Source organism: Pipistrellus hanaki, assembly GCF_964339955.1.
Source record: "Pipistrellus hanaki genome assembly, chromosome: 3".
NCBI classification, from domain to species: Eukaryota; Metazoa; Chordata; class Mammalia; order Chiroptera; family Vespertilionidae; genus Pipistrellus; species Pipistrellus hanaki.
This window is the reverse complement of record NC_140505.1, coordinates 169986495-170007698: the sequence shown is the minus strand read 5'-3', so window position 1 is coordinate 170007698 and position 21204 is coordinate 169986495. Positions and strand designations below refer to the sequence as shown.

General features: G+C 39.3%; 1 protein-coding gene across 1 annotated transcript in view; it reads right to left on the bottom strand.

The window, feature by feature from the left end:
- LOC311619772 (uncharacterized protein) overlaps window positions 1-21204 on the bottom strand; it is a 101987-nt gene that overhangs the window by 20157 nt on the left and 60626 nt on the right. The window contains 3 exon segments of the mRNA XM_084878294.1: window positions 8-331; window positions 1337-1423; window positions 2789-2911. Of these exon segments, the coding sequence (XP_084734420.1) occupies window positions 8-331; window positions 1337-1423; window positions 2789-2911 (534 nt within the window).

The window sequence follows — 21204 nt, the reverse complement described above, 5'->3', positions numbered from 1 at the left end:
GTCCTACCTGAGCATGTTACTCCAGCATCCTGTTTGTGAATGCAGTTACTATGTTTTCCCCATCCATCATGTTTGCAATTCCAGATAGCTGATTCATTCCCTCGACAAGAAAGATGATTCATCCAAATGCGTCCAGAGCCTTCACTGGAATTAGTCCACACAGTGGTTTTGATGTCAGTTGGACATCCTAACTGATTACAAATCACAGAGACCTCATCCATGTCCCAGCCATTATTACACACGGTTCCCCACTCCTCCTGGACTTTCACCTCCACTCTCCCAGAGCACTTGTTTTCACCCCCAGCCAGTCTCAGCTCCTTATCTGCTTCTCCTGCAACAATGGATAAAGGCAGCAATTGGTCAAGATCCAAAGAGCAAGTAGAAAATTATTATGCTGTAGATTACCTATTTATTTTCCAAATCCAGGTCTGAGGAACATTCCTGGACCTATCTATCCATGGTACAATAGGAAAATGCAATTTCTCAGGAATTCAAACACAAATATTGGTACCACAGGCTTCAAATTGAACAATGGCATAAATCAGTGAAGCTAACTAACACAATATGATGTAATATCTTTCTTTTATGGCTGATATTCTTTACAATGTCAATTTATATAATCTTCATGGAGAGTATACTGACAAGTAAGACTGTGCAATATTTTAAAAGGTTAAGCTACACAAGTTTCTCCAACATCCCAAGATCAAGAGAAAGAAGGCTGATGGTGAGGATGAAAAGACCAGTTATAAGGAATTTTACACCTATTTCATGTATATGTAAAATACTATACATTTAAAAAATACTGGTTGAAATCTGACAGAAATGTATTTATTTAAATGGAAGTTGAAAGGGAGGTATTTTTCTGTTATCTTCTATTATAAAGTTAATCCCCTCTTCCTTACACTCCTTCCAAGTGCTGCAGCTACCTCCTCCTGATTATCTTAGTTAACACAGTAACCCCTGGTGTATATATTTTGCCTCCATCAATACAGTTTTAAATAAGTGTTAGCATTTGAATTTATTTAAGTGTTCCAACATGTTTTTATTCCAATAAACATGAGGTGTGCGCACTGTATTGTTCCCTATTTTTTAGCTAGACATTATTTCAAAACTTAAAGTAAACTGTATTGTTTTCCTCCGTGAGAGTTGATTTTATTTTCTTAAATTGGCAGAACTGTGTTATAATTTTGTGATTTTTTTTGGTTAGGTTCTTATTTTGTGCATTTAATAGCTGATCCTTTGAAACTATAGGTTTTCAGGAGGATTTTTTGCTTTCCAATGATTTTTTTTTTCCAGAGTGGGCTTAGGGGACAAGTAGATTTGACAAAGTACTCACCAAGAGAACCAGTGATCAAACAGGCACTAAGAACTGAAACCACAGCAATAATGAAGGGAGTCAAGTGGATAAAACATCTTCTAAAGTCTGAGAAAAAAAGAAAGAGGGCACAAGTATAGTCTTCCCTCAGAGAGACTTTGGACAAGGCCGATGGCTTCAGAGCTTTGAGATAAACAAAGAAGGTCACACAGAGACAGAAAACCGTTCATTCTAAATGGCAAGACAGGCAGAAAAAAAAAAAATCATACCCAGGGTCCTATAGTCTCAGTGAAATTGCTTTGAAAATGTTCATGTCTATAGGCAACCTAGGCAAAAATTCGGGATGGAAACATATAGCAAGTGCAGCCTTAAAACCTGGAAAACGTGAGAAGCATTAATGAAATTTAGAAGTGGGCAATGCTCCCTGAAGGCACAGAGCACAATTCAACTAATGTTTCCCTCTCCAAGCCTACCTGACCCACATTGTGAGACGGTAAGTTCCATGAGGACATAGACTATTTCTATCAGGTTCACCATATTGTCACTGGTACCCGGCACAGTGCCTGCTAAATAGTAGGCGAACAATACATGGATGGAATCAAGTAACAATGTTGTTATCAGAAAAACCAAAATCCTGGGTCTTATCTCCAGATGTAGCATAAAATGCTCTTTAAAGCTGCCAGCACTTTGATTTCTTCTTTCTACATTAACCTAAAACTAATTTAAACGTAAAAATGTTGTCCTAACCACACTGGAGCACTTAATGGTACGTCACTGCACTTTGCAGGCAGGATTTGCGCTTTCATGTAACCCATTATGCTTCAATTAAAAAAATTATAAAATAAAAATTCAAAGTGAGTTTAACACATCCATTTAAATCATGAACTAGGTTTCAATAAGGGTGCTAGTCTAAATTTCTTCAAGGTAATCAACCTCCAATTAATATCCATTCCTACATGTTCTATCTTCTGTAACAATTAATATCTTCATACTTGATGCAGTTCAATTAATTTCAGTTCTTTACTTAATTTCTCCTCAGCAATTTTTCAAAACTGATGGCAAATGGAATCCTATTGCATGTCTTAAATTTAGGATCTGCCCTAACTGGTTTGGCTCAGTGGGTGGAGCATTGGCCTGCCCACCAAAGGGCCCCAGTTTCAATTCTGGCCAAGGGCATGTACCTTGATTGTGGGCACATCCCCAGTAGGGTGTGTGCAAGAGGCACCTTATGGATGTTTCTCTCTCGTTGTTTATAACCTTCTATCTCTCCCCCTTCTCTCTGTAAAATAATCAATAAAGTATATATATTTTTTTAAAAATTTAGGATTCTTGGGAAAAAAGTGGTGCCTTATGAGCATGTACCCTTTTTCCAATTCCTTATACCAATCACTATTAAATCAGACCAATTGAATATTAGAATAATGTTATATTCCATGAAAGAAAGAAACAAGTAGAATAAATAAGAAGCTTTACCAGGAGATGCAGAGCTTTCAAGTGACACCATTCTGAGTTTGTCCATTCCAGCCTTATGAGTTCTAAATCTTCTTGTATTTTTCCCTAGAAACGTTCTGTGAAAGAGGAAGACCACTAAGAATTCTAAAATTCATCTCGCTTCCACAAAAACACAGAGGGCTGCATAATGGAGGCGGAGTCAGCCCAAAAAGGGAAATCATTAAAAGGGTGAGGAGTGGAGCCAACCATTGAAAGCTGTTAGCAGAAAAGAAGTGAAAGGTGGGAGTGGGGGGAGGAGGGATGTACATCTCTATTATTTTCATCAATAAAGATACATTTTAAAAAGTAGAAAAATAGCCGGGACCGGTTTGGCTCAGTGGATAGAGCGTAGGCCTGCGGACTGAAGGGTCCCGGGTTCGATTCCGGGCAAGGGCATGTACCTTGGTTGCGGGCACATCTCCAGTGAGGGGTGTGCAGGAGGCAGCTGATCGATGATTCTCTCTCATCGATGTTTCTAACTCTCTATCCCTCTTTCTTCCTCTCTGTGAAATATCAGTAAAATATATTTTAAAAAAATAAAAAAGTAAAAAGTAGAAAAATAAAATATAATGGGCATGACCCCAAAAAAATAAACAAAAAAAGAAAAATTGTTTTTTATACTCATATTTGCTTTAATACAGGGCATAAAACAACCAAAGGAAATTCAAAAAAGCTTCACTATACATTTACAAAAATTGAAGGGAAAATATTACCTCATCTAATGTTATTGAATCAAATATTTCAAATTTCCGCACTTTGGTTTAGACTAGTAATTTTCAATATTTTTTTTTTATCTTATAGCGCACATTAACTGATTACTAAAATTCTGTACCACATCAAAAGCAATATTTTATTTCCCTCCCTTTTGATAAAAAGAATAAGTATAATTTTGATTCATTCATACCAGGTGGCTGTTGTTGTATTGGCTGTTGTCATTTTCTTACTTGACAATGTAAGGGAAAAGAGGTCAGTGCCCCTGACCTTGGAGGCTTGAGGTTGGCACCTTTGGAGAGGAGAAGAGAGACAAAGTCTCAAGGGAGAAAAAGAGAACCAGGCTGCCTTCTTCCAAGTGTGTTGCAACATGGGAGAAAAGCTGTGAACACCCATGAGTCCCCGGTCTCATTGTGCACTCCTTCTTTTTCTTTATTGATTAAAGTGTTACATATGTGTCCTTATCCCTCTATTGTTGCCTCCCTCCCACCCCCAAACACACTCACACTGTCAACTCACTGGTGTCTGTGTCCATTGTTTAGGCTAATATGCATGCACACAAGTCCTTTAGTTGATATATTCTCCTCACCCCCACCATCCCCTTCCTTCCCTCTGAAGTTTAACAGTTTGATTGATGCTTCTCTGTCTCTGTTTTTGTTAATCAGTTTATATTTTTCATTATATGTCATAAATGAGTCAGATCATGTAATATTTATCTTTCTCTGACTGGCTTATTTTGCTTAGCATAATGCTCTCCAGGTCCATCCATGCTGTTGCAAATTATTAGAATTCCTTTTTTTTTTTGCTGCTGCTACATGGGATTTCATTGAGTAGACCTACCACAGTTTTTTTTTTTTAATCTACTCATCTGCTGATGGGCCCTTAGGCTGTTCCCAAATCTTAGCCATGGTATCTTGTGTTGCTATGAAATAGTGTTGGGAAAATTGGACAGATACATGCAAAAAAAAAAAAAAAAGAAAAACAAAACTAAGAAACTACACACAAAAAAACTAGACCACCAACTTACACCATACACAAAATAAATTCAAAATGGCTAAAGGACTTAAAAGTACGATGGGAAACCATAAAGGAATTTGAGGAATCCACAGGTAACAACATCTCAGACATATGCCAAAGCAATATCTTCACTGATACAGCTCTTAGGGCAGTGGAAACTGAAGTGAAAATAAACAAATGGAGCTACATCAAAAATAAAAAGCTTCTGTGGACTTCTTTTAATTCTACCAGTATGGAGGTGTTAGGCATAAACTTGAAGTCTACTAGGGTCATCTTAGGCTCAGAGAGGAGGAACAGCTGACAACATACAAAGCAAGTAAAACAAAACAAAACAAAAAAAGAGGTCAGTGTCCCAGGCTAAACAGTCATGTATTGCCATGTTTTAAAAATTCTTGCAGCATATCCAGTTGAAAAATCACTGTTTTAGCCGGGACCGGTTTGGCTCAATGGATAGAGCATCAGCTTGGGCACTGAAGGGTCCCGAGTTCGATTCTGGTCAAGGACATGTACCTTGGTTGTGGGCATATCCCCAGTAGGGGGTGTGCAAGAGGCAGCTGATCGATGACTTTCTCTCATCGATGTTTCTAACTCTCTATCTCTCCCTTCCTCTCTTTAGAAAATCAATGAAATATATTTAAAAAAAGAAAAAAGAAAGAAAAATCACTGTTTTAGACTAATATATTAGAAGCAAAAATGGTGGATGTGAAAGCTCAGCTATAAAACTACTGATGGGAAGGGCAGGTTGTATTGACTCAAAAAAAAATATGCATATCACAGGACCTATCCAGTTTAATTCTATGTTCTTCAAAGATCAACTGTATCCTGTCAAAGACTTCAGAGATTGAACCATTTCTGTTACTACACTTGAAGTTCACTAAATATTTCCTCTGTCATCTCCAATTTGCAAGTGAGCCCAACTGGAGTGATTGCTCCCTGCTTACTAAGGGGAAAACATGCTAATCACTGGCCTTATCAGACATTGTTGGGTTCCTGGAGTAGTCAGGGAAATCATCAATCCTGGCAAAGGTTGAAAAGAGGGAACATGCTCATCTCTCAGGGATTTTGCAAGGTCAGCCCAGCTTGGAGGCAAGGGGCAGTGATTTGGGCTAATTGTAGTTCATACTCAAGTGGATACTTAAGAGGGGCTCCTGAGGACATGGCCCACCTGAATGTATGGACCTGCCATACAAACCCAGCGAGCTGGATCTGGCTCCTCCAAACAACTGGCCCCACTGCCTTGACATGGCATGCCTGCCTCCATGTGATCTGATGCTCTTGATGCATGGACCTGCCACTGCCACCCAGTGTGCCTGGCCTGGCACACCTGGCAACTGGCCCTATTGTTGGGACCATGCAGACCACCACCAGCACCAAGTCCTGGCACGTCTGGAACTGCTCCTTGGAAGCATGCAGACCTGACCTGGTGCCCATGGAAGACCAGACCCCGCCAACACCTGACACTCCATGGATTCACCGACCTGCTGCCAGGACCAGGCACACCTAACCCTGCACTCTGCAAGACCAGACCCATTAAAATGGGGTGACAAAGAAACAATTCTCCAATTAAAGAAAAGGATGAATTGCCAGAAAAGGAACTAAATGAAATACAGGGAAGAAAATTTTCAGATATACAGTTCAAAGTAATGGTTATAAGGATGCTCAAACATTTTAGTGAAAATGATAAACAACTTAATGTGAACTACAAGGAACTTAGTGAGAACTTCACAAGCATGAAAAAAAAATCATGAATAAGAGTCAATCATAAGTAAATAATGATATCACAAAAATAAAGAATACCCTGGAAGGAATTAACAGCAGAGTAGACAAAGAGGAGGACGAATCAGCAATTTAGAAGACAAGATAGAAAAACAACAACAACAACAACAACAACAACACACCAAATAAGAGCAGCAATTAGAAAAAATTTAAAAAGCAGGAGGATAGTTTTAGAGAGCTTTGGGGCAACATGAAACATCCAAATCATATGGGTACCATAAGGAAAAGGATCAAAGCAAAGAGTAGAGAACCTTTTTGAAAAAATAATGACACGAGAAAAACCAAGATGGTAGCATAGGTAAACACCTGAACTTGCCACCTTGCACAACAACTTCACAACTACAACTAAAAGACAAAACAGCCAAAACCGGTTTGCCTCAGTGGATAGAGCTTCAGCCTGTGGACTGAAGGGTCCAGTATTGATTCTGGGCAAGGGCATGTACCTTGGTTATGTGCAAATCCCCAGTAGTGGATGTGCAAGAGGCAGCTGATTGATGTTTCTCTCTCATCCATGTTTCTAAGTCTCTATCCCTCTCTCTTCCTCTCTGTAAAAAATCAATAAAATATATTAAAATCAAAGATAAAACAGACATCATCCAGAACCACAGGAAGACTGGCTGAGTGGAAATTCTACAACTTGAATGAAAGAGAAAAGCACACTGAGACTCAGAGGAGGTGCAGAAGGCAGAGGTACAGAGGCATGCGCATGGAAAGGGCTGGCAACTGAGGACACAGTTGGTTTTTCCAAGCTGGAGGGAGACACAAGCTCACAACTGCTCTGAACTCCAGTTCTGGGAGAAACTATGGGGACCCAGACTCATACAGGGAGAAACTGGACTGTCTGGAAGTGGGAAGAACTTGAGGGTTGCTTTCTCTCAGAGGTGCTTGCAGCAACTACCATGGGACACGAGTCCTGGAGGCCTCTTAGGGCAGGGCAGATGGAAAGCCATTGGTGTTTGCTCTGTCCTGAGACTCCATCCCATCCAAGCTCTGAATTGCAGCTTTTGCATATGAATGGCCGGGTCCTTTGAAATCTAAACTTACCTGTCAAACTGCAGCTGAGTCAGAGAGATCCAGAATATCTAAAAGAAGGCCCAAGGCCCCACAGCAGCTTGCACTGCTTCATAGCTGGGCCTCATCTGGGCATCTCCAAAACCCAAGCAAAGAAGAGGGATTTGTAGATCTCTCTGTAGCTCTTGCTGGCTGGCCTCAGGCTGAGGCTAAATTAGCACCTCCTTGGAGATCCAAGAGCCATTGTACCCAGGGGTCAGAGTTGGACCATCCAGATTACAACTCCTCAGATCCATAAGTCTGACACACTGAGGGAGCAGACTTAGTTAGCACCAAAGCCCCACTGAAGCAAATATTGCCTCCTAAGGGTGTTTTCAGTACAATTCTCCCATCACAAACACAGCTGGTCCTTACAGCCAATTGGCCTGGAGATCAATTCCTCCCATTGATAGCAACAACAGCCAAGGCTTAACTACAACAAGACTGTGCACACAGCCCACTAAGGGATAACCAAGAGTGTCCACCTCAAGTAACTGGGGAGGCTTAGTCACTGGGTCCTATAGGATGCCCAGTACACAAAGCCACTCTATCAACTCATGGAAGCAGTCAAAATGTGGACACAAAGAAACTGGTCACAATTGAAAGAAATGGAGGAAGGCAAACTACTGGATATAGAGTTTAAAACCACAGTTATAAGGTTTTTCAAGAATTTTCTAGAAAAGGCTGATAAATTTAGTGAGACCCTCGAGGATATGAAAAAGGACCAACTAGAAACTAAGCATACATTGACTGAAATAAAAATAATATACAGAGATCCAACAGCAGGCTAGAGGATCACAAGAATTAAGTCAAAGATTTGAAATATGAAGAAGCAAAAAACACCCACCCATAAAAGCAAAAAAAAAAAAAAAAAAAAAAAGAATCCAAAAATATGAAAATAGTGTAAAGAGCCTCTGGAACAACTTCAAGCATACCAACATCTAAATTATTGGGGTTCCAGGAGAAAAACAGAGCAGGATGTTGAAAACCTACTTGATGAAATAATGACAGAAAACTTACTCCACCTGGTGAAAGAAATAGACTTATAAGTCCAGGAAGCATGGAGAAACCAAAACAAAAGGAACCCAAAGAGGACCACGCTAAGACACATCATAATTAAGATGCAAGAGCAAAAGACAAAGAGAATATTAAAAGCAGCAAGAGAAAAACAGTTAGTTACCTACAAGGAAGCACCCATACGATTGTCAGTTGATTTCTCAACAGAAACTATGCAAGCCAAATGAGACTTGCAAGAAATATTCAAGTGTTGAATAGCAAGAACCTGCAACCAAGATCACTCTACCCAGAAAAGATATCATTCAAATTTAAGGTCAGGTAAAGAAATTCAAAGATAAAAAAGAAAAAAAACAAAACAAATAAACAAACAAACAAAACCTAAAGGAGTTCATTACCGCCAAACCAGTATTATATGCAATGCTGAAAGGTATTCTTTAAGAAGCAGAAGAAGAAGAAAAAGGTAAAAACAAAAATTATGAACAACAAGTACATATCTGTCAACAAGTGAATCTAAACACAAGTGAATAAAAAAATCTGATGAACAAAATAATCTGGTGAATATAATAGAAGCAGGGGCATAGAAAGGGAGTGAGCTTACAATCCTCTGGGGAAAAGGGGTGTGGGGGTGGGTGGGAAGAAACTGGACAAAAATTATATAAATATGAAGAAGACAGTGGGTAGAGGGTAAGGGCATGGTGTAAGGTTGGATGAGAACCAGGTGGAGGAGAGCTAGGGAAGGGGGAAAAGAAGAAAAACTGTAATAATCTGAACAATAATGATTAAAAAAAAATAATGAAAGAAATCTTAACTACCCTGGTAAAGGAAAAAGTTACTCAAGTTCAGGAAACACAGACTCCCAATCAAGATAAACCCAAAAAGACCCCACACCTTAGATATATTATAATAAAAATGGCACAAAAAAAAGACATAAAGGATTTAAAGGCAGCAAGAAAGAAACAGAGAGTTACTTACAAGGGAGCTTCCATTAAACTGTCTGCTGATTTCTCATAGAAATGCTTAGGCCCAAAGGGAGTGGCATGAAGTATACAGAGTAATAAAAAGCAAGGTATGGAACCCAAGACTACTCTGTCCAGCAAGGCTATCATTCAAAATTAAAGGTGAAATTAGGTGCTTCACAGACAAAAAAATACTAAAGAAGTTTATTCCACAAATTCAGCACTACAAGAAATGCTACAAGGATTGGTATAAGAAGAATAAATAGAGAGAAAGAGAAGAACATAGGCATAAAGAATAAGCATGGCAATAAGTAAGTACCTATCAATAATAACCTTAAATGTAAATAGATTAAATGTTCCAATCAAAAGTCATAGGGGAGCTGAATAGATAAGAAAGTATGACCCATAAATATGCTCTCTACAGAGACCCATCTCAGAACAAAAGACTTACACAGGAAGAAAGTGAAGGAATGGAAAAATATTTTCCATGCAATTCAAAAAAAAAAAAAAAAAAAAGGTGGAGTAGCAAACTCATATCTGACAAATTAGACTTCAAAATGAAGGTCATCACAAGAGACAATGAAAGTGATTACATAATACTAAAGGGATCAATACAGTGAGAGGATATAACCTAGTAAACATATATGCACCCAATATAGGAATATATATATATATATATATATATATATATATATATATATATATATATATAATGTATATAAACTTCTGGAGGAATTTAAGAGAATTTAAGAGAGAGATTGACAGCAATACAATGACAGTAGGGTGATTGTATTAATACTCTACTGAAACATCTGGATAGATCTTCTAGACAAATCAACAAAAGGAAATTATGGTTCTAAACAATAATTAGGAGACAAGAATGGATAGCTATAAAATTATTTTCAAGATCTTTCAATAGTATTCTAAAATATGAAAAGTATTCTCCCAAAAGGTAAAAAAATAAGGGATTTAAGACAAAATAAATAGCACATACAAAATGTAAAGACATGGAAACATGATAGTTCCTTATGGCATAAATGCTAAGTGTTGATAGTGGCGAAAGCTGGAGAATTAAAGAAGCATTTCCAGTCTTCCAAGGGGACATTCATTAAAATCCAGTCAAGAAGGGTTTCTTTCCATTTCTTGGGCATGCCAAATCTCTTATGCACATTCTTCTTTCTGTATCTACTGAATCTCCAACACTATTTTTCACTGACCTAACACACACACACACACACACACACACACACACACACACACACACAGACTGTCTCAGTTAAACATCACTTCACTTGAAAAAAATAACTCTAACTTTTAATTATTCCAGACAATATGCCCTATGCCAGCTCGTACTTTGAAGCTGGTAACTCATACTTCTCATAATTATGTATTGTTCTTCTTACTTGCTGTCTTAATACAACAAGAATAGGAACTATGTCTTCTTTTTCAACAAACATCCACTAATCCTTGTCAAATGGCAGACTTTCAGGGGGTTTTTGTTGTTGTTGTTGTTATTGTATTTTATCATTATTGTAATAAACGTCATTGCTCATTCTGTTATTGTTTCAGAGCTAAACCAAAGCTAAATAAAGAAGGGCATTACACTTCATGCTAAAGAATTTTAAGTTTATATCATAGACAAATGATGAGAATAAACAGTTTAAAAATAAGAGTATCATAATTTTTTGCGTTTTATCTATCTTGTTTTGGTGGCAATATTGAAGATGATTATTGTCATGGGTGGAAATAAAAATAAAAGCAAGAGTAAATAAAATGAAAGTAGACGCTATTACAAAAGTCTTGAAATAATGATTTCAAGACACTGCATATTGGGCAACAAAGAATAGTGATCTATGAAAGATGAGAAACTAACTAGGTGAATCTCATGACTGCTTTAGTTAACTGCCTTTTCCCCCCACTCAGGGTTTCTTCTGATTACCATCTGGTAATCAGAAGAAACCCTGAGTGGGGGGAAAAAAGCTAGGAATTTAGGAGATGAACATGGTAATAGAGTCCCAAGGAATGAGTGTCATGAGAGAAGAGGAAGGAAGGTGGGGGGAGGAGCCAAGACAGAAAGGGGAACACTGGAGCTTGGTGGTGGTCTCTTAGTATTCAGTTGAATATTGAGCTTGGGGAAAATATGATGAAAATATTAGAGTTAACTATGCCCAGCACTCAAGCAGGGCTAGTCCTGGCAAGACCAGGAAAAGTAACTGTTTTCTTTATCCAACATGGAAAAGTCACAAATCATGGGGCATTCTGTAGAGGACACAAAATAGTCTTGCCATAGGGGTGGGGAATAATTAGCCCTAGAATAAATGCTGTTTTGATCCCATTTAACAAATCTTAAAGGCAAGACCCAAAATATCAAATTTTTACAACAGTATCCTAGTCTAAAACTTAAGAAAGAAATTTTAAAAATTAAAAACCAGCTGAAACCGGTTTGGCTCAGTGGATAGAGCCTTGGCCTGTGGACTGAAAGGTCCCAGGTTCGATTACGGTCAAGGGCATGTACCTTGGTTGCCGGTACATTCTCAGTGGAGGGTGTGCAGCAGGTAGCTGATTGATAATTCTCTCTCATCGATGTTTCTAGCTCTCTATCCCTCTCACTTCCTCTCTGTGAAAAATGAATAAAATATATTTAAAAAAAACACACAGAAAGGTTCCATTCAGAATGTCTGGAATTAAGATATTACCTAGTATGGAAAGAAATCAGGAAAATACAATCCATAATGAGGAGATAAACTAAATTGAAACCAAACCAGAACCAATAAAGCTGTTAGAATTTGCAGACAAGGACATTAAAATAGCGGAGATAAATATTTTCTATAAGTTCAAAAAATTATGTAGAAATAAATAAAAAAGATTAGAGTTGCAACCCACAGGTTGAGAACCGCTAGCAGGGTTGCCCAAGACCATTGGAAAACACAGATATTTACATTATGATTCATAGCAGTAGCAAAATTACAGTTATGAAGTAGCAACATAATTTTCTGGTTGGGGCTCACCACAACACGAGGAACTGTATTATAGGGTCGCGGCATTAGAAAGGCTGAGCACCACTGGCTTAACCTTTCATTGGCTCTTAGGCTAGTCAAACATAAATCACATTCTTTGTTCACAGCAGTTATTGAATACATGTTATGGATGGTGCTATGCTTCTTTCTTCTTGTTCTCAGTTTTCTTTTGCCTCATAGCTCCTGTAATGTAATCTTTGTTCTAAGTCTGGACTCTGATTTTATCCCTTGTAGCTTAGATTCCATGTTAGTACTTGACATCCGCAGCATTTGATATTTGAGTTTCCCAATGATCTCCAGCAGACTTGCAGTTCCAACATTTTCCCTTTAAGAAATTTTGTGAGAGCTGAAACCGGTTTGGCTCAGTGTTAGAGAGTTGGTCTGCGTATTGAAAGGTCCCAGGTTCGATTGCGGTCAAGGGCATGTACATTGGTTGCGGGCACATCCCCAGTGAGGGGTGTGCAAGAGGCAGCTGGTCGATGTTTCTCTCTCATAGACGATTCTAACTCTCTCTCTCTCTCCCTTCCTCTCTGCAAAAAATCAATAAAATATATATATTTTTAAAATAAAATAAAAAAAGAAATCTTGCAAGAAAGGAGTTTATGTTCACAACTTGCTTTTCCTTTCACCAAAATGAATTCAATACAATAAGGTTTCTACTTGGCATTTGATATTTTTGCATATAATAAACAAATATATTGAAATGTCTACTCAAGTCAAGTACTCTGTTAGTTTCTTGGAATACATTAGGAATTATTCAGAGCTTCTACAAGTAATTTCATTAAGCATACAGTCTAGAAGAAATAATAGATATAAACATATGTGAATAAAGTGCTCTATGCAATATAGAAATGATGGAATATAATGGTTGGTTCACCAGTGTTTAATTATTACCAATAATAAATGATTGACTAGTTAAATGAATAAATAAGGTAATGACAATGTGCCATAATTCAAGAGATATAATTTATTCACTTATATTTACTAGAGATCCAAGAACAGAGGAAGAAGAAAACAAGTGGGTATGGGCAAAATACACTTTGGTAGTTTAAAAGATAGACTTTGGTGATTGATTAACTGGTGAGACAATTCAAGACTATGGGTTGAACAACTGATAAGGTTACCCTTGACTGTGGCAAAAAACAGTGGAGAAAGAACAGAAGTGAAATAAAAAGCAGTGGGCATGTGATGTTCTGAAGGCTCTTTGAGACATATACAAGGAAGCAATATGTAAAAAGAACCCCCCAGTAATCACGGGGAAGAAATCTGGACTGGGGATACAAGTTTGGGAGTATGAAGATGGCAATGGAAGATATAGAAATCAGAGATCATTTACTACAGGAACATGGGTAATGATGACCATCTAAAAAACTCTAACATGGAATGGTTGGACAGAGGGGAAAAGTTTTCAAAAGAAACAAAGAGGGGACTTATAGTCACAAAAAATAATAGAAATCAAAGCAGATGTTGACATATCAAATTAGATAAAAACTGAAAATAGTTGTTTTTTTATTGTTATAATGAATTAGGTGAAAAGAGTTTCAATGAAGTGACTTTTCCCCTTTGAAATATGAATAAGTGACATAGCAATAATTGTAGTAAGTGAGCTGAATGACAGAACAGGGGTTCTGGATGAGGATTGAGACAATTCTTTAAAATCGTCTGTTTTGCCGGGACCGGTTTGGCTCAGTGGATAGAGCGTCGGCCTGCGGACTGAAAGGTCCCGGGTTCGATTCCGGGCAAGGGCGTGTACCTTGGTTGCGGGCACATCCCCAGTGGGGGGTGTGCAGGAGGCAGCTGGTCGATGATTCTCTCATCGATGTTTCTGGCTCTCTATCCCTCTCTCTTCCTCTCTGTGAAAAATCAATAAAATATATTTAAAAATAAATAAATAAATAAAATCGTCTGTTTCTATTCAGTTGTGCCACCTCCTCTTCCGCCCCCTTCCCCCTGGAGTGATTACAGCCAAGGGAGAGGAGAAACAGGAGCAAAGCAAAATCCAGATGATGTCACCTGTTTATTGAAAGTTCCCTAAAGGACTCCTATCTCACTCAGAGTACTAGTTAAAAGGGAATTACTAATGAAGGGCAATAGGGAACTAACCAGAGCCCACCACCACCAAGCTCCTTACATTTCTGAATCTACTTTGATTCTTGCCCTGCTGATTAATCCCCACCCATGGTGGCTAGCTTGCTGTTTCTCAGGCACACCATACATAGTCCTTTCTTGGGATCACTATTAACTGTTCCCTTTATCTAGATAGAACATTAATTCTATCATCCTCTTCCAATCTCAACTCAGCTTCTCAGTGAATCTTTCCCATAATTATTTTTTAAAAAGTATTGGTCACCTTTGTATCTCAACACTTGTGTTAATTTTCTCTTTTGCCTACAGAATTTTCACTTTCTAACACACAATATAATTTACTTATTTATTTGGCCTGTTTTTATGATGTCAGTCTCTCCCTTTCCCTACTCGCTGCATCTGCCTCCCTATATGCATCACAATGAGGAGGTAACTTGTTCTTTGATATATTCCCACCATTTAGAAAACTACTTGACACTTTTTATTTAGTAGACTAATGAGTCAGTTATGAATTTATCTAAATCAGTTAGTGCTAGATATGCTAATTAATATAGTTCATACAGTCTGACTATTACATTGGACAACTGATGCTGTTTATTGGTATTAACACTTGGTTGGGGGTGATGGGAAAGGCCATGCAGCATGGAACTTTTTGAAACATCTTAATTTAATTTTGAAATTACTGTCATTAGTTATATTTTTTGGACCTCCTTTCAAAACTATTTATCTAGAGAAGGCATCATTGGTTGAAATAATTCAGGCCCTGCACCCTATAAAAATTTTCCTCTGCATAGCTAAATATTTCCACTAGTAGATAAAATATGAATTAAATGAAGAATTATTTCTATAAACTTAGAGCAACTTTAAAAAGTGAGTCAATAAAAAGAAGTTTTTGGATTGAAATGTGAATAAGAATTAAAAAGATGAGGGAAAAAATCCTAAAAATCTAGACAGAGACTATATACAGATTGCTTGAAAAATGTCTTTACCTCTGATTCTATTGGAAAGAATCTAAAACTGGTAATCTTAAAGAATTCTTTATAGATATAATATTATTCAAGGAGAAGGAGGTAGAACTACAGTCAGTGAAACCAATCAAAAGGAATAGCTTTGGGCCTAATCTCAAAATATTAGAGAGTTAATGTATATGTATATGTTTTCAAGCACACATTTTTGTTTCTCAATTATCTGAGAGTTCAATTGAAGACATAAAGTTTTCACAGCCAGATTTCTCCGTTCTGATGCTCTCTGCTGGGGAGGGGACCGAGCTTCTGGTTTAGACCCTAATGTTCTCTGTGGCACCTCCCTCTCCCAGAGCTGAGATATCTCAGGGGAACTTCACTGCTGTCTGTGGGAGCCCAGCCAGTCCTTTAATGCTTCTGCCCTTCCTACCAGTCTCTAAGTGGTCTCCACTGTCCATCCTTGGTTATCAGGATTATCTCCAGCTAGTTGTCAGTTGATTATTCAGGATGGGTGGTTTTATGTGTGTGTGTGTGAGAGTGTGTGTGTGTGTGTGTGTGGTTTTAATTTCTTTATTGATTAAGGTATCACATACTTGTCCTCCACCCCGCATTCCAATCTCACCCACTCATGCCCCCACTCCTCTATTGTCCTGGGCCACTGGTTAGGCTCATATGCATGCACATAAGTCCTTCGGTTTATCTTTCCCTTTTATCCCCACCCTCCCTTTGAGGTCCAACAGCCTGACCCATGGCTCCTTATCTCTGGGTCTGTTCTTGTTCATCAGTCTTTGTTGTTCACCATTCCTCCAAGATGAGTGAGATCATGTCCTACTGGAAATATACTTCTAAGAATCAAAAATGAGACAAGCAATAATCATTATGCTGAAAGGCATATGAATCAGTCTGTAGAGAGTTTCTTTCTGCGCCACCAGTTTTTTTGAGACTTTTTTTTTTGTGTGTATTTTAATTGTAATTCCAGTTTGTTCCTGGGAATCTGTCCGTATAGCATTCAGTTATTCTGGTGCCATTTTTAATCTCAAAGGCATGAGGTTTATTTTCTCCTAACTTGTCCCCTAAAACAGACAAATATTCCCTATTTGTGTTTTCTAAAATACTGACATTCTCTTTTGTAACTATAGTACAACTAGAGGACTGGTGCATGAAATTGGTGCACTCGTTGGGGGGAGGGGCAGGAGTCCCTCATACCAGCCTGAGCCATCTCGCAGTCCAGGAGCCATCAGGGGATGTCTGAATAATGGCTTAGGCCTTTCCCTCATGGAGAGCAGACCTAAGCCGTCAGTCAGACATCTTAAGCACTGCCACAGAGGCGGGAGAGGCTCCCACGACTGCTTTTGTGCTCGCCAGTGGTGAGCCTGGCTTGTGGCTGAACAGTGTTCTCCTTGTGGGAGCACACTGAGACCAGGGGGCAGCACCTGATTTGAGTGTCTGCCCACTGGCGGTCAGTGTGCGTGACATAGACAGGTAGTTCTGTAGTCAGGCCAAAACTGGCTCTGTGAAATCCCCTGAGAGATCCAGGATTATGAGAGGGTTGCAGCAAGACTGAAGGAACTCACTGGTGCACAAATGGGGCTGGGGGGCGGGGGGAAGCATGTGAGATTCACCAGCAAGGGAGAGACTGTGGGAGTGTTCCAGGGCATGTCTGGCCCATCTCACAGACCCAATCGGCCATACCCCAGCAGCAAACAAAGCTAGACGTTAAAGTGTCTGCCCCCTGGTGGTTAGTTCATGTGAGAGTGAGTAGTTAAGCTGCCTTAACATATCATTAGCATATTATATTTTGACTGAACAAATGACCAGATAACCTGACACTTAGTATATTGACTTTTATTATACCTATATTTAAAAGACTAATATGCTAAATGTCCAACCCAGAGATTAACTGAATTGAAGACTGCTTGACCAGTTGCTATGATGTGTATTGACCAGCAGAGGGTAGATGCTCAGACAGGTAGTTAAGCTTGCTGCTGATGTTCAGCTGATCTGGACTGGGTGAACCAGCCTAGATTGTCCCTGATCGCTGGGCAGAAGGAGCGACACCCAGCCATGCAAGAATTCATGCACCAGGCCTCTAATCTCTCCATATAAAAAGCCAGTGTCTGTGATGACCAAAGGACCAGTCACCATGAGGTGCATTGAATATCTTCCCCTTCCTCCACTCTTGTGAGCTGGGCTGGGTGGGACTGGGAACTGGCAAGTGGGCTGAACTGCTGACCATTTGATCCCTGTCCCCAGTTCAGCGATGGGTGGTGGGAGGACTGGGCTGGCTGTCAGACCATTGGGATCACCAACTCATCCCTAGCTGCTTGGGGTCACACGCCTGAGGGGAAGCAGTCCCTGATGACTTCTCCTCCATGCACATGTGCTGGGCTGGCCGCTAGTGCAACATGCTTCTCAGGCTTCCCATTGAGGGCCGCTCATGTCAGGGCAGGTAGGTTGTGGGTGCACCCCACAGCTTCTGTCAGTGCCTCAAGCCCCAGCAGCAGTGGCAGTGGCAGCAGTGGCAGCGATAGGGGTGCTGGCAGTGTCAGCAGCAGTGACCAAGTGAGTGTCCCTGAGCGGGCTGCACATTTCATCAGTGGCTGGCCTGGAGCACCTGCATGGAGGTGAAGTTGCTGGTGCCTGCTTTCCCACAGGCCTGAGACCCTGAGCAGCCGGGCATAAACTGTGATCCCAACAGCCTGGCAGCCCGGCAGCGGAGATGGGGTTTGGCCTGGGGACTGGTGAATGGGCAGAAGATGGTCCTGATCACAGGAGGCTAGGCCCTAGGGACTCTGCCCACATGATTTTGTGTGCTGAGCATCTAGTAGGATTATAGAAATCAGGAGAAATTTATTAAATTAGGAGATTAACATGAGTACAATACTCTTATTTAATCTACAAACTTTAATCATGTTTTGCTAATTTCCTCAATAATATCCTCTTTAGCAAAATAAAATTGCAGATCATGGGTTGCTTTGCTCACTTGGTTAGTGTCTACCATGTTCCTCATATTGTATCTATATGAGATGTTGAATTCTAACTAAAATTACTGTGATTATCATATAACAATATATGTCATTCCAATTGTTACTATGTATATCTTAAATTTATATAGTGAAGTATGCCAATTGTGTCCCAATAAAACTGAAAATAATAACTAAAACAAAAATATTTCCTGGATTATATTAGAGGGAAAATAATGATTTGTGAATAAAGATATTTTTATTTTGTGAAATCTATCACTGGACATTAATAACATTAACAAACTTGTTTTGATTATTGTGAGGTATCTATTTTAAAATATTCATATGAATAAGAAGAGTGTATTTTCATTCAGAGAATATCATCTTTGTCAGAATTTATTTAATTGGAGGTAGAGATATATGGTAATAATGGTAGTGGATTAAACTGAAATCGCATTAATTGTTTAGTCTTCTGTTGCAGTTCATGGACAATGGCCAGGAAGACCTAATCATCTTTTGTGATAGAGTGCCAGAACTCTCTTGGTTTCCAATTCTTTAACTAAGTATTATTTTTCAGCCTTTCTGGAAATTTGATCATCCTTTGTATCTACTACCTTTTTTATAAAGCCTCATAGTGCAATGTCTTCTGATTATTATTATCATTATTTTTTAAAATAAATCTTTATTGTTCACATTGTTACAAATGTTCCTCATTTCCCCCCCTCCATTGCACCCCTCCACCAGGTTCCCACCCCACCCTCTGCCCTTTCCCCACTCCTCATTGTCCTCATCCATAGGTGCACAGTTTATGTTCAGTCTCTTCCTGCACCCCTGCAACCCTTTCCCCCGAGAATCGTCAGTTCGCTCCCTTTCCATACCTCTGATTTTATTATATTCACCAGTTAATATTGTTCATCAGGTTTTTTAATTCCCCTGGTTTTTAGACTCACTTGTTGATAGTTATGTATTTGTTGTTCATAATTTTTATCTTTGTTTTCTTCCTCTTCTTAAAGAACCCCTTCAGCAATTCATATCATTCTGGTTTGGTGGTGATGAACTTTAGCTTTTTTTTTTATTTGTGAAGCTCTTTATATGGTCTTTAATTCTGCATTATAGATTTGCTGGGTAGATTGTTTTTGGCTGTAGGTTCTTGCTATTCATCACCTTGAATATTTCTTGCCATTTCCATCTGGCCTGCATGGTTTCTGTTGAGAAATCAGCTGACAATCATATAAGTGCTCCTTTATAGGTAACAACCCGCTTTTCTCTTGCTGTTTTTAATATTCTCTCCTTGTCTTTTGCTCTTGGAATTTATTATTTATTTATTTATTTATTTATTTATTTATTTATTTATTTTAAAATATATTTTATTGTTTTTTTACAGAAAGGAATGGAGAGATAGAGAGAGAGATATAGAGAGAGAGTCAGAAACGTTGATGAGAGAGAAACATCGACCAGCTGCCTCTTGCACACCCCCTGCCGGGGATGTGCCCACAACCAATGTACATGCCCTTGACCATTATCAAATCTGGGACATTTCTGTCCCCAGACCAATGCTCTACCACTGAGCCAAACCGGTTTTGGCTGCTCTTGGAATTTAAATTATGATGTGTCTTGGTGTGGTCCTCTTTGTATTCCTTTTGTTTGGGGTTCTGTGCACCTCCTAGACTTGTAAGTCTATTTCTTTCACCAGGTGAGGGAAGTTTTCTGTCACTATTTCTTCCAATATTTGGCTTTCAGTATCTTGCTCTCTTTTCTTCTGGGACCCCTGTGATTCTGATGTTGCTTCGCTTAAAATTGTCCCAAAGGTTTCTTACACTGTCTTCAACTTTCTGGATTCTCTTGTCTTGCTTCTGTGGAGGAGTGACTTCTTGCTCTTTATGTTCCAAATCTTTGTCTTGATTCCTGTGATCTTCCAGACTGTTTTTAGAACTCTGTGAAACATTTTTTTTTCAGACAATGTTTCTTTATTTCTTGTTGATCCCTTTTCATATTCTCATAGGTCTCATTTATTTTATCGGCCTTTTTTTAGGAAATTCTTGAAAAACCTTATAACTGTAGTTTTGAACTCTATGTCCATTTTTTTACTATCCTCCATCTCCTTCCTTTGTGTCCTGCCTCTTCTCTGCATTTTAGCTTCTTCAATGATTTGTTGGAATAGTTTTCTGTGCTAGGTGTTCTGGTAGAGCTCAGTAGCACAGTCTTTCCAGTTACCTGAGGTGGAAAGTCTTGGTGTAGCCCTTCATCGGCTGTGTGTGCAGTCTTGTGGTTAAGCCTTGCTTTTTGTTGTTATCACTGGGAAGCATTGACCTTCAAGCCAATTGGCTGTGAGGATCAGGAGTGTCTCAGCTAGGAGTGCTTCTGTAGTCTGCTTGGATGGGGCAGAGTCTCGAGTGGTACAGACAAGCTTTGGTGAGTCCTGTAAGATTGGTTGCAGGCGCAAGCACCTCTTTGGTATAGGCGCAGAAAAGCTTTGTATTCCCATCAGTCCCTCCTCAGGAAAGTCCTATTCCTGGCGAATGAGAAAGCCAGCCTCCTGGAGGGCTTCTGTGCTCCACTTGTATGGGGCGGAGCCTCATGGTGGTGCAGACAAGCTCTGGTTTCCTGTCAGCCCCTCCCTACCAGGGTTCAGTTCCTGAGTCCCATACTAATGGCCGCTGGATTCACATACCTCTGAGAGATCTCTGCCAAATGTCTGACAGTCTGGCCTCTCCCTGACTGGGGCTGTCTATCAGAGCAGTAGGGTGGTTCTGTTTTCCTCCCAAACAAGAAAGACAGAAGCACATTAGCTGCCTGCCCTCTCTGCCTTCCAGGAGTAAGCCAGCAGCAAACTTGGGCAGCTGC